General features: G+C 48.5%; 1 protein-coding gene across 1 annotated transcript in view; it reads left to right on the forward strand.

The window, feature by feature from the left end:
• The window catches only part of LOC105825012 (liver carboxylesterase 1-like), a 124026-nt gene that overhangs the window by 60532 nt on the left and 49988 nt on the right, over positions 1 to 13506 (forward strand). The window contains exons 4-6 of the mRNA XM_012662671.1: positions 7648 to 7859; positions 8320 to 8524; positions 11021 to 11165. Coding sequence (XP_012518125.1) covers positions 7648 to 7859; positions 8320 to 8524; positions 11021 to 11165 — 562 coding nt within the window. The remainder of the gene's footprint in view (positions 1 to 7647; positions 7860 to 8319; positions 8525 to 11020; positions 11166 to 13506) is intronic.

Genomic DNA, 13506 nt, shown 5'->3' on the forward strand with positions numbered 1-13506 from the left:
GTCCACAATGTGGAGAAGTCAAAGCCTCCATTTCTGGTCCTGACTTTGCCATCGAGTTGCTGTGTGAGCTGAGGCAACCCTTCCCAACTCTGGGCCTTAGTTTCCTCAGGACATGAAGAAAGAAACTGGGTTGGGATTGTGGATTAGTTGGCTCAGGCTGCCTTAGCAAAATATCACAGACTGGGTGACTTAAAGAACAGAAATTAGTTTTCTCACAGTTCTAGAGGCTGGAAGTCCAAGTTCAAGGTGATGGCAGGGTTGGGTTCCTCTGAATTCTTCCTCCCTTGTTTCCAACCATCTGTCACCGTCTGAGTAGCTCCACACCACAGCCATTGCTCATTCTTCCTGGCAGCCTGGAGGATCCAGAGGGATCAGCAGGAAGGCAGGGTCTCTGTGCAGGGGGGAGGTGGAGGAGAAGCCAGAAGATAGAATATGCATAAGATCCCCTCCAGGCCATCAAGCATGTGCTTTGGGCAACAACAAAATTGATTTCTCAAAATTTTTGGACACAAAAGCAGAGTGCTTAAGAGTACGGGCTGTGTAGCCACGCAGGCTGTGTCCGTCCCAGCTCTTCCTCTTACTTCATGTGTGATCTCGGGCCAGGTCCTTGACCACACTGAGCTTCGGGAGATGCTAGTATTGATTTCACAAGGTAGTTTTGAGAACTGAGATCCTGCATACGAAACTCTCAGCCCCGTACCTGCCACGCAGTAAGCTCACAGTATTTGTCAAGTGAATTGAAACTGCCCTTCACACAAGTCAATAACGGGGTACAAGGTGAGAACTCTGAAAAGGGTTAAGCTAATGTGAGGAGTTAGCTACGCTCTCAGCAAAAAATTGGGTCCCTTAGGCAGGGGTCGTCACAAAGGCTAAGAAAATAATAGAAATTGGAAAATAATAGAAATAAAAGAATACACAGAGACTAAGGTATATAGTTTTATAGATTTATAAAGAAAAAGCAAAGCAGAGGTACTTGGGGGTCCCCACAATATCCCCGTCAATTGCGAGGCCAGGAGTGAAGTTTTACATGGGTATTTGTAGGTACAGTGGCAACAGATTTACATAATAACAGGTAGTTCATTTTATGTTAAAAGTCTTTCAAAAGGCTTCTATAGGTCCCTTAGTTAACTCTATCTACGTGAACAAACGGTTACAAAATCTTTCAAGGACAAACTTCTAAGTTCTAAAGTAAATTTATCACTTAACAGAAGGGTTAAACGGAGATACAGTGGCTCCATATTTCTTTATCGAGTTATTGTGGATGGAGACAAGTAGTCACAGGTCAAGCAGGAGCTGTCCCTTGGGCTAATTGCTTTTAGCTGCAGGTGTCTGTCTCTCGGGCGGGCACTCTTTGATCAGCTGTCATCCCGTGGCTCCATGCAGACCGGCTTTGTCGTTCAAAGCAGGCGAGAACCACAGGTTTGAGACTGCAGTGTCACCTTGGAAAGAAGCTGCCACTGACCTTTGAGACGCCCTCCTGAGGTAAAGCAGCTTTTGATATACAAAGTAACACGTTCACATATTCCTTCAGGGCAAAGCCCTGCAAAACTCCTGAGATCATTTCTGTCTCTAATTTAGTAACATTAATTTATGGAGCGACAAACTAACACTAATGATAATAATTAGTCTCTGTCCCATTTGCTTCTCTATAATTGTCACTCTGGAGCCACGCAACTGGTGGTCATAATGACTCTTAAGTTCCTCTGTAGATAACATCACCTTTTTGAATCCTAAAGGTAGTTTTTAAGATATCTTCCAGGCCCAGCATTCCAGTGGATTGGATGACCCCCCAAGAGCAGTGGCCCACACCAAGAAACTGACTTAACTGGAATTGTGACCCCACGGACTGAAACAAGGCAAGAAGATAATTCTTACATCCCTATAATTTTGCCCCAATTAACAAATCTAATTGCCTAATCCCTTGCCTGCCAAACTATCCTTAGACACATTGTCTCTCAAATTCTCAGTGAGGCAGATTTGAGAAACTTTCTCCTATCTTCCCATTTAGCACTAGGCAGAATAAAACCCTTTCTCCATTGCAACCCTGACTATCTTGATACATTGGCTCTTCTCTGAGCAGTGGGCAAATGAACCTGGTTGGGTGTCAAAAAATGTATGAACCAATAAATAGCGAAATACAAATAAACACACTCACAATATTACAGCCAGGAAATGCTTATTGTGATACTAATTTTATATATATATACAACCTTACAGAATTTTCCTATGCAAATACAAATACATGTTACTACTAAAACGGGATCATATTATATGTAACTGGATTTTTTTTTTGAGACAGAGTCTCACTCTGTTGCCCGGGCTAGAGTGAGTGCCGTGGCGTCAGCCTAGCTCACAGCAACCTCAAACTCCTGGGCTCAAGCGATCCTACTGCCCCAGCCTCCCGAGTAGCTGGGACTACAGGCATGTGCCACCATGCCCGGCTAATTTTTTCTATATATTTTTAGTTGTCCGATTAATTTATTTCTAATTTTAGTAGAGATGGGGTCTCGCTCTTGCTCAGGCTGGTCTCGAACTCCTGAGCTCAAACAATCCGCCCGCCTTGGCCTCCCAGAGAGCTAGGATTACAGGCGTGAGCCCCCGCGCCCGGCCTATGTAACTGGATTTTAAAAAATGTTTCTTTCATTTTAGCTATAGGTGGCAGAAGATGTTACGGCAGGGAATACAGATGTTTAAATAGGAATCAAAGGTCGCCACAGCCTCTGGCACAAGGAACAGCTTACTTTACAGCAGATTTTTTAATTCTTTTTGTGGCCGGGGGGTCCTTCCCCGCAGACTTCACTTTAGCTCCTCCATTTTCTGCTCCTCTTTTTGTTTCTGCCTGAACACCTCGTCTTCCTCGTCCATCTCCCTGGCCTGCTTCTTGGGCTGTTGCAGAGGCTGCTTCTTGCCACCTTCATGGCCAGATACAGCGCTGCCTCCCCTTCCCCAGACCCTGCCGAAAATTCAGCTTTTTAAAGTGTACAGTTCAGCGGCTTTTCGTACATTCACAAAGTTGTGCAAATATCACCACGATCTAATGCCCCAACAGGACACCTGATGCCCATTGGCAGTCACTCGGCACCCCCTCATTTCCCTCTTCCCCAGCCCCTGGCAGCCACTAATCTACTTTCCATTTCCATGGACTTGTCCATTCTGGAAATTTCATGTAAAAATCAATCACATGATATGTATCTTTCGTGCTCGGCTTCTTTCATTTAGCATAGTGTTTATAAGTATGTATAAACATTGTAGCATGCTCTTTTCATGGCTGAATAATGTTTCGCTCTGTGAATAGACCTCATTTATGCATTCATCAGTTGATGGGCATTTGGGTTATTTCTTCTTTTGGCTATTATGAATAATAGTACTATTTGAGTATAAGTTTTTGTATGAACACATTTTCAAGTTTCTTGAGACTCTACCTAGGAGTGGCATTGCTGGGTCACATGGTAACTCTGTGCTTAACTTTTCCAGGAGCTGCCAAACCATTTCCCAAAGCAGGCACAACAGTTTTATCACCTGTTTTTGCCCCTTGCACACTAGATCATGACTGTCCTTGCTTATCATAATTTAAGACATGTGCATCACTAGTTTGAGTGAGTACATAATATTTCCTTGGCAGGTACCAGAGTGTATTTAACAAATTCCCTCTTTATGGACATTTGATGATCCTTTGGAAGAGGCTTTGGGCGTCTCCCTTGTGTCCCCAGCAGTTTGTAAGTGGCACTTTACAGAGCACTTTGTATCCCCCTAATTTGGTGCTTTCACAGGCATTACACCCCCCCTCGACACACATCTGTCTTATCTACTAATGGTGAGCTGCTTGATAAGGTGACCCATGTCTTGAATTTACCTGTGTATCGTAACACCCAGCCAAGAGTCGGGCATTGTGGTAGATGTTCAAAGAATGAATGGATACATGGATGAACGGTTATAGCCAGGGACTGTGGAAAGATGGAGTTCATTTTTGCCTTCTGTCCAAAAATCCCTGCTTTGAGAGGTAGTGAGTTCCCTGACCCTGGAGGTGTGTGACAGGAGGCTGGGCCAGTTGGCAGTAACCATTGTAAAGCAACTTTAGGCATCAGAAATGGGACTGGATTGAATTTAAAATCGCTTCCAAACTTGAGAGCCTAGAACTCTGTGAAGTACAAGGCCAGGGAAGCTAAGAGATGTGTCCTAAGTTGCCCAGCTGAGCAGTTGTGGGGCTGTGAGTTGCTGTGAATATTTCCGAGCCTGTTCTGGGGACCCGGCACTGAAGCTCCACCTTGCCTGAAGGCATCTGCCTACTTGTACCTGACTTTGGGAGGCTCTCAACCCACTAAGGTTAGAGACCCACAAAGGAGAAACCCTTCTGTAACAAGTTGTTTGGCAAGTTTGTGCCTAAGTGTAATCTGAGAGTTCAGTCTGGACTGTTTACATAAAAGGCTGAACTGAGTGGGCATGGCTTGGAGGTTCCAACAGGAGTCCAGGGAGATCTTTGGTAGTGGAGAGAGCTTTTCTCTTATCCCTGCTTAGATCCTCGGGCTGGGGTGGAGGGAACTCCGGGGCCAGTCCCCTGGGCTCTGGGACGGGAAGGCACCTCCCCTCAGCACCGCACCTAGACCTGGACAGCTCACGGATCCTGGCAGCTGCTGCAGTTCCACGATGTGGCTCTATGCTCTGTTCCTGGCAACTCTTGCCACTTCCAAGGCTCGGGGTGAGTTCCTCTGTAATACGAATATCAGGGGTGCTTTTGGAAAGCCTTGTCCTGGGTCGAGGTGGGCGGAGGTGCATACAAGGAAAAGGCGCTACATACAGGTCTGGGTCTGCAGAGGTGCGCGCCTCTGGACGTGAACTTAGACTAGGAGCGGTGGAGCCCAGCCAGCCCGGCCAGTGCTGAGAGGCAGAGGAGGAGAATCACCCTGAGACTGCAGCTGCACTGCCTGCGCCACGGGCAGGAGGCTGATGGGCTCATGAGGAATTTGGAGCTCAGCTTAACTTCCCTTGATGATTGTTCCAGATATGGCTGGATCATGGAGAGGAGCGTAGCAGAAAAGCAAGGACTCTGGAGCCAGAGTGCCTGGGTTTGAATCCTGGCTCAGCACTTCCTAGCCGCGTGTCTCTGGGCAAGGGACTTGGCTTTTCTGTGCTTCGGTTACCCTAGCTCTAAAATAGGGGTGCTGTTGCTCCTACTGCATCGGGCTATTGTGAGGATGACAGGGGATGTTTCTAAAGCACTTAGGACAGTGCCTGGCACAGAGGAAGTGCAGGAAAGGGATGGATAAATGAAGTAGTTGTTTATAAATGTGGTGAATTAATAGAAAACTTGAGGTATGGTCAGGGCTATGTATCAGGAGACAATTGCTGTTGAAAAGATAGTGTGTCACAGTTCTCAGGAGGAGGGGCACACACTGGCATGGGGTGGGGCACAAGGGGAAGCGCCAGACAGTGAAGAGGGGTAGAGGATGGGCAAGAGCTTTTATTGTGGTTTCCCTGGAAGAGAGAGCAGGCTCAGCACTGGCTACTGAGTAATTTCAGGGGGCTTTGGGACACAGGGGCTGTCCCTTGTTGTCTAGCACCTGGCTCTGGGGTGACTAGGGCAGGTGGATGGGGGTCCAGGGTGTGGGAACCTATCAAGGAGGTGGTTGGTGTGTGGGCTCTGGGGTGGCTGGACCCCGGGAGGGACAGTTCCTCCAAAACCAGCAAGGCCTCAGGTGGCCAAGCTGAGGGTACAGACAGTAACAGACGTGGGAAATACAGGGGGCAGCGAGGGACCTCGAGCTACATCTGTGCCATTTTATAGACGGAGACGCGGAGACTCCAAAAGCAGAAGGCACTTGCCCAAGGTCACCTGGGTAACCACGCCCTGGTCTATGTCTGGCTCCTGTGTCCAGAGCCAGGGGTCCCCCCGCCAATCAGCCCTGACAGCCAAGGCCCTGTCTGGGTTCTGTCTTCTTCGTGGCAGGGAGACACTGTGGGAGAGAGGCCTGGAACTGCATGTAAGGGCGGAGTAAGAAAGGAACCAAATGTGGACTGGAATGTTCGTTTACTTCTGGTTACCCCTGGCAATGCCATCCATTTCCATCTTTAGCAAGTCCTTGCAGGCTGCTTCCACTTCCTTGGTTTCCTCATCTGTAAAATGGGCATTTCGATGCCTACCTAGCAAGCCTTTTTTGAGAATTAATTTATGGGACTGCCATGCTGCCGGCCGCTCTAGGACAGTGATGAGGATTAATTTAAATGAACTGGAATGTATGTCTGGCACGTAGCAAGTGCCCACTGTGTACACACTACATGTAACATAGTGGTAACTGCTGTCTTTCCCATTCTTGATTGTGCCTCCCGCCCCTCCACCTGCTTTTCTACCCTTGGCAGTCTGGCTTCTGACCTCCTCTTCCCTTTGAAGGTTATCACCGAGCCGACAAAGGCCAAGCCTAGCAGTTTCATTTCTGACTTTATGCTCCTCCTCTCTCCTGGGCTTCCGTGAGGCCTGGCGTTTTCCTGCCGAGACTCTGACGCGTGTTCTCAGTGTCGGCCGTAGCTGTCCCTGTTTTATCTTTAGTTCTTTCTCTGCTCTCTCACTCTGGCCTCTTCGATGAAGTCACCACATCCATGGTGCGCACCTCACCCTCTGGTGGATGGTCCTACCCTGCCCCTCACCCGACCTCCTTCCACTCCAAAGTGCCCACGTGCTGTGGGATCCTCTTGCCAGGATGTCTCCCTGACACCTGCACTGACCCTGTCTGAACTGTGACCCAGCCTCACAAGCCAGCTCTTGCATCTCCTTCCCTTCCACGGCCCCCACGTCTGGTCAGGGACCGAGTCCTTCAAAATTCCTTATAGACATCACCATATTTCTTCATAAAATTTGTCTTATAATTATAAAAAGGCATCTACGTTCAGTGTAGAAAACCTGGAAATCGCAGAGAAAACAAGTCACCTGCATTGCCACCCCCTTGCCACGTCAATGAACAGCTTTCCGAGGAAGTTCATCTCAGTGTTATTTGTCTTAATTGGCAATGACAAAAGGAAACAACCACAGAATAGGATTGGCCATTATAACATGAGACGTGGATACTGTTTTTAACCAGGTTTTGCATAAGGAGTTTCTAATGTCTTTGGATATTCTCCTGTGAGACCAAATCTGGATTATTCTTTTCTGTTCTGGCCACACACGTTGAGGAAAGTGTTGAATGTTTGTCTGTATCCAAAGCAGCTCAGTGGGGAGGACAAGAGGCTAGAAACAATTTCCTGGGAAGGATGCTCAGAGAAATCGAGGTCACTGAGGCCAGACAGGACTTGGAGGGGGTGGCGTGATGAAGCGTCTGAAAGGCCACCTGCCCCAGGAGATCACATTGGGTCAGCTCGGTCCCATGGCAGGCGGAACCAGGACTTACGCGGAAGCTGCAGGGACGTGGGCATCAGCTCAGGGGGGAAGAATTGTCTGCTCTGCAGAGTGGAGCAGCCGGGACTGTGTCCCCCAGTCTCTCTCCTCCAGATGTCCTGCTCTGAGCCACAGCAGAGTCCTCCTCACGCTTACGTGCCTTCCTCCAGAATGCCTCCTGCTGCTCGTTTGTCTATGCAATAGAATCCCAGCGCTTAGCCTGGCACTGTAGTCCCTCCCTGACCCGCAGTCTCTCACCCCAGGGTCATTTCCACTCCCCGTAGCCTCCACCTGGTGCCCACGGGCCGCTCGCCCTGCCTGGGCAGGCTCTGCATTTTGCTGTCTCCGAGCGTCGGCACATTCTCTCCTGTCTGCTTCACACCACTCCCTGCTTTCATCTTCCCTCGTTCAGTCCTCCTGCTGCAGGTCCCAGCCCCTCCATGCGCCACCAGCCAGATGGCCTCACCCCTCTTCTGCCGCCTGAAGAACCTCCCAGGTGCCTCTCCCAGGACACCACCACTGTCTTCCCAGATTTGGGCTCTAGTGTGTATGTGGCTCATTCTCCCTGTGAGGTTCTGTGGTCCTGGGAATAGGGGCCACCTCCTGTCCACCCTGTCACCCTGCATGCGGCTCAGTGCAGGATGTAACAGATGAAAGTTCCAGAGGCTGCTCAGAGGGAGACCAAGTGACTTGTTTTCCCAGCAGCTCTCCTCCTTGCATTTATTTCTGACCGGGTGCTTTTCCACCTCCTGTTCCAATTTGCTCCTTAAAACCCCTCTGTGAGTTAGGAAGGACAGTGACCCTCACTCCTTTTTTCACATAAGGAGAAACTGAGGCCTGGAGGGCTTAGGTGACTTATTGAAGGTCACATGCCTAGAAAGTGGCAAAACCCACCTGGAATCCAGGTCAAGCCTTGCACCTCCGATGTGTCCTCATTTCCTCTCGATGTCCAGCAGGTCATCCGTCCTCGCCTCCTCTGGTGGACACCGTGCATGGCAAGGTCCTGGGGAAGTACGTCCACCTGGAAGGAATCGCACAGCCTGTGGCCGAGTTCCTGGGAGTCCCCTTTGCCAAGCCTCCCCTCGGATCCCTGAGGTTTGCTCCGCCGCAGCCTGTAGAGCCGTGGAGCTCTGTGAGGAACACCACCTCCTACCCGCCCATGTAAGCCCGTGGGGTCGGCTTTGGCACCTTTCAGTGGGGATGTCTGTCCCAAAGTGATGCAGGACGGAGTCCCGGCAACCCCCTGATTGGCTTGTACTTTGTTCTGGAGTCCTTAAGAACACTGTAGAACCTTAAGAACATTCCAGAACTCTCCTTTATTCAACACTTACTTCTTGAGCACCTACTGTGTGCCAGACATGTAGGTTCTAGGTCTTGGGATGCATTAGTGAACAAAACAAAGATCCCTAGCTTCATGGAGCTTGCAATCTAGCAGAGGGAGACAGACTATGAATAATATGCAAATTAATAAATGAATAACGTGCTCTGTTAGAATGTGATAAGTGCTCTGAAAAAAAAGCAGTTGAGCAGATGGTCAGATGTAATAATCCTATTAATTCTTCTGACTTGCTCTTTGACACAGTTGGGGGGTTGGGTGCGTGAGGTGTGTGGGTGGGAATGTACTGGGGTGTTGACTTCGTGTCCTCTCAGCTCCCATGTGTGTCTGGCCACCTATCCACGAGCAGAGCAATGGTTGGTGTGTCCTGCCTGCCTGGCCAGTTGGCCTCACGGCTCCCCTGCCCAGGGAACTCAGACACCTACATGCATCAACCCAGGCACTATTCACGTACTCAGCACGGCAGTTCTGCCAATTTCTGGGATCCCGCTTTTGGCTAGGTTCTTTCCTTTCTCTTAAAAATAATATTCCTGTTTTTATTTTCTGATTGTAAATTTGACATACTTCTTATAGACAATTTAGGAAATACAGAGAAGGAAAAGTAAGAAATTACACTCATGGTCAAGTCCACCACTCAGAGAGGATTGCTGTTAATATTTTAGATCACATTTTCCCAGTCTTTTGTCTGTTGCATACTTCTCCCTTGAAAATGGCATCATCTCTACAGATAGCCGGGATGCCTGCTTTGCTCATTTGTAAGTGCATCAGGAATACCATTCTATGGGATTAAGTCACATAGTATGACATTTAGTAGCTGCATTACATTGAATATGGCACCATAATTAATTGATCCAATCTCTTATTCAGTGTCATTTAGTTGTTTTTTCATATTTTTGATAATATAAGTAGTACTGTGACGAACATCCTCTATCTAAACCTTTATGTGCATTCATCAATATTTTAGAAGAAATTTCAAAAAATGACATTTCTGAGTCAAAAATGTACACCTTTTGTTAAATTTCCTCCACAAATGTTTCAACTATACTCCTTCCTTCGATATATGAAAATCTCCATTCACCAGATTTGAACCAATGTTTAGGGTTAGTTTTTTGGCTATTTGATATTTTGCTCTTTATTTTGCATTTTTCTGAATACTAGTGAAGTTGAATTTTTTTTCTCTTTTTTGACATTTGAATTTCTTTTTTTGTGGATATCCTGCCCCTTGCTCTTGGTGATCTGGGGAAAAATTTCCACAGATGGAAATCAGGAAGTCATCTTCGCTGACTCTGAATTTGCCATTTGCCAGCTGCATCATTCCTGGCATCCGAGCGCCTCAGTCCTTGTATACAGTGGGGGCTGCGATGCCTGCCTTCTGGGTACATCTGGGAATGTTGCTTATAGTCTACTTGGAAATATAAGCGCTACACAGCATGGGTCTTTTGGTTAGGTGACCTTGGACAGGTTCTCTAACCTCTCTGTGCCTCAGTCTTCTCGTCTATAAAATGGGGATAATAATAGAACCTATAATAGAATCATGGGGCCGATCTGAGGCTTAAACGAGTTAGTACATAAAGAGTACTTAAAACAGTGTCTAGCACATGTGGCAGACTCAATGAATATTACTAATTTTCATCTATGTTGGATCTTTGAGATCTGTCATCAGGACAACCAACAGAACTTGTTGAGGATGAGTTGATGGTAGAACTCTGGCATGTCAGAGCTTTAAGACCCTTCTAGAAATCACTCCTCTCACTTAGACCCGACAGATTGGGGCCCAGAGCAGGAAAGGAGTTCACTCAACGTTACTCAGCAAATGAGTGGCTGAAGCAGGACTAGAATGCAGATGTTGTCCCACAAAGTTTTCGCCCCTGACCTGTTGCAGACCCTAAATGTCCGCCATTTGAGTGACTTCTCATGGTGTATGGAAGTCTCCTGTGGACTGGAACATGTTTACCTGGTGGAGGAACAAGATCACCCTGCATCCCACCATTTGGATCCCTGCAGACAGCAGGAAATGTCACCTCCCAGGACGGGTCAGCATCTCCTCAGCCTCCTCTCCTTGAGCCAGGGCATCCCAAAGCCCCGGGAAGGGGAAAGGTGCCAAGGTCATCTCACTCTGCTTGGCCTTGAAAGGACTTAGGGAATCCCAGGGCCCCACCTGGACCCTCAGATGCCTCCTCCCCCTTCCAGCGTCTCGAGTCTGGCAAAGGCAAGTCCAATTACAGGGTGAAACCTCCCAGATGAAGGCCCGGACCAGCCCCAGGAGACACCTTGCTCAGGTCTGGTTGAGCCTCTGGGGTTCCTCTTTCTCCCCTGCCCAGGTGCCCGCAGGACCCAGTGGCAGGGCAGCTGCTCTCCGACCTCCTTACTAACAGAAAGGAGAACATTACTCTCAAGTTGTCCGAAGACTGTCTTTACCTGAATATCTACACTCCTGCTGACTTGACCAAGAAAAGCAGGCTGCCGGTAAGCCGTGGGGACCCCTGGCCCAGATGTGCCAGTTCCATGACCACGGGGTCTTCCGGTGCAGATGGGAAGGGGTGAAGCACAGGCCAGGACTGCTCGGGGGCCACAGGGCTCGCACAGAAAACACAGGTTTCCACATGTCAGTTTCCCCTAGTGACATGGAACCACTGGGGGAGTTTGCTGTACATCCGTAAGGCACAGCTTAATTGTCCCAAGTTCTCTCTTGCTCACTGAATGACTAGAGTGATTACTCTTAGTTGCTGGTATAAGAATCTATTACCCAGAACAGCTGAGACATAATTTTCAATAATGTTAGAGCTGGAAGGAATCATAGAGAAAAATTAACAACCCAGCTCTTCCTTTACAGCTAGAGAAACTGAGGCCCAAATGAGGGAAGGAGAGGTCACACAGTAGGATAGAGTTGGTTCAGGTCTTTTGGTTTTCCAACCAGCGTTCTTTGACATGGAGTAGGACATCAACATGTGGGTTGTGGCGAGCACACTGAGATCCATTTGTGACAATTTTCGCTGTCCTATGACAAATGTGTGGGGGCCGGGCCTGGGACAATCCAAGCAGCATTTGCCTTTGGCAATTCTCTGGGATTTTGGTGTGGCTAATTTCGCTCCCTAATAGTCTTTGGCACAGGCTGGTGACTCAGTGAGTCAACATTTCCCAAATAATGAAGGGCCAGAGATGGGCAGGCTGCCAGCGGTAGGGTGGAGGGTGGGGAAGGTCTGCTGGGAAAGGAGGTGATTCCTGCAGTGGACAGGGCAGGGTGTCAGCACCCAGCCAGAGTCCCAGGAGCACCCTGGCACGGTGCTGGGAGTTGGGGAGCAGGTCTGTGAACTGGGGACTAGATGTTGGCCCCACGTGTGCTTTGTAAGACACAAGGAAGTGGGGACAAAGGTTCACTCACTCACTCCCTCATTCATTCGTTCTTCTACTTTGTACTCAATACCTACTGTGTGTTGCCGCCCAACCAGGTTCATTTCCTCGCCGCACAGAGAGCAGCCAAAGTACTGAGCTAGTCGGGGTTGCAATGGAGAAAGAGTTTTATTCCACATAGTGCTAAACAGGGAGATGGGAGAAATTTCCCGAATCTGCCTCCCTGAGAATTTGGGAGACTGGTTTTTAAGGGTAGTTTGGCAGGCAAGGGATTAGGCAATTAGGTTTGTTAACTGGGGCAAAATTATGGGGGTATGGGAATCATCTTCTTGTGTTGTTTTAGTCCCTGGGGTGACAATTCCAGTCGAGTCGGGTTTCGTGCTATGGACAGCTGGTCTGGGTGGGTCAGTCAATCCACTGAAATGCGGGAGCTGAAAGATACCTTAAAAACTACCTTTAGGTTTCGAAAAGGTGATGTTATCTATGGACACGAGCTGGGTGGCTCCGGAGTGGCAATTACAGAGAAGCAAACAAGGGGACAGAGACTAATTATCATCATTATTGTTAGCTAGGCCCTTATCACAGTTCTTGTCCTACACCCTGTTATTGACTTGTGTGAAGGGCGGTTTCATATGCAAGGTTAGACTTGGGGTTGGGGACAGGAGGAACAGGAAACCGCTTCCACGCAGCCCCTGCCTTCAGGGATCCTGCCCTCTGGCTGCACAGACACACGCTGACTTCAGCATGTTACCGCAGACCAGCCAGGGCGCTCAGCCTTCTCTCAAAGATGATGGTAACCTCAGCCCATCCCCAGGAGGGAGGCAGGGATCAGACAGACAAGGGCCGTGGGAGCCTGCAGACAGAGGAACCTCTAGTACGGACACAGGTTCCAGAACTGCAGGGTCTGGGTTGGAATCCTGCTTCTGCCTTCACTAGCCGAGAGACCTGGGCGAATTATTAACTTCTCTAGTCGCTGTTTCCTTGCAATGGGAGTCATCAGGTGTGAGTGTTCAGTGCTGACTGCCCAGCTTTGTCTCCGCCCCTGGCTCAGTATGAAAAGCAAGCACTTGTGAAACCTCAGTCAGAGGAGAAGGGAGGGTCTTACCCCACCCTAACAGCAGACCTGCTGCGCTGCGGCCACTGGCTGCAGTGTGCCGGGCAGATCAACACCTGGACTCTGGAAGCGACTGCCTGGGTTCAAGTCCTGCTTCTACCACTGGGTTGTGTGCCCTTGGGCAGGTTAGGTGCCTCAGTTTTCCAATCTGTCAAATGGTACATATTGGTACCTACCTCATGGATAGCTTATTTTAAAATGCTTAGACAGTACTTGGTGCATAGTTTATATTATAAGTTCTTTTTTTAATTAACTTATTGTTAATACAGTATATTAATAATTATTTTAGCCATTCCCACTGCTTCCCTGTTATGTGAGCTCTTTAAATGTGAGACCCATGAA

Source organism: Propithecus coquereli, unplaced genomic scaffold (assembly GCF_000956105.1).
Source record: "Propithecus coquereli isolate 6110/MARCELLA unplaced genomic scaffold, Pcoq_1.0 Scaffold770, whole genome shotgun sequence".
Classification (NCBI taxonomy): Eukaryota; Metazoa; Chordata; class Mammalia; order Primates; family Indriidae; genus Propithecus; species Propithecus coquereli.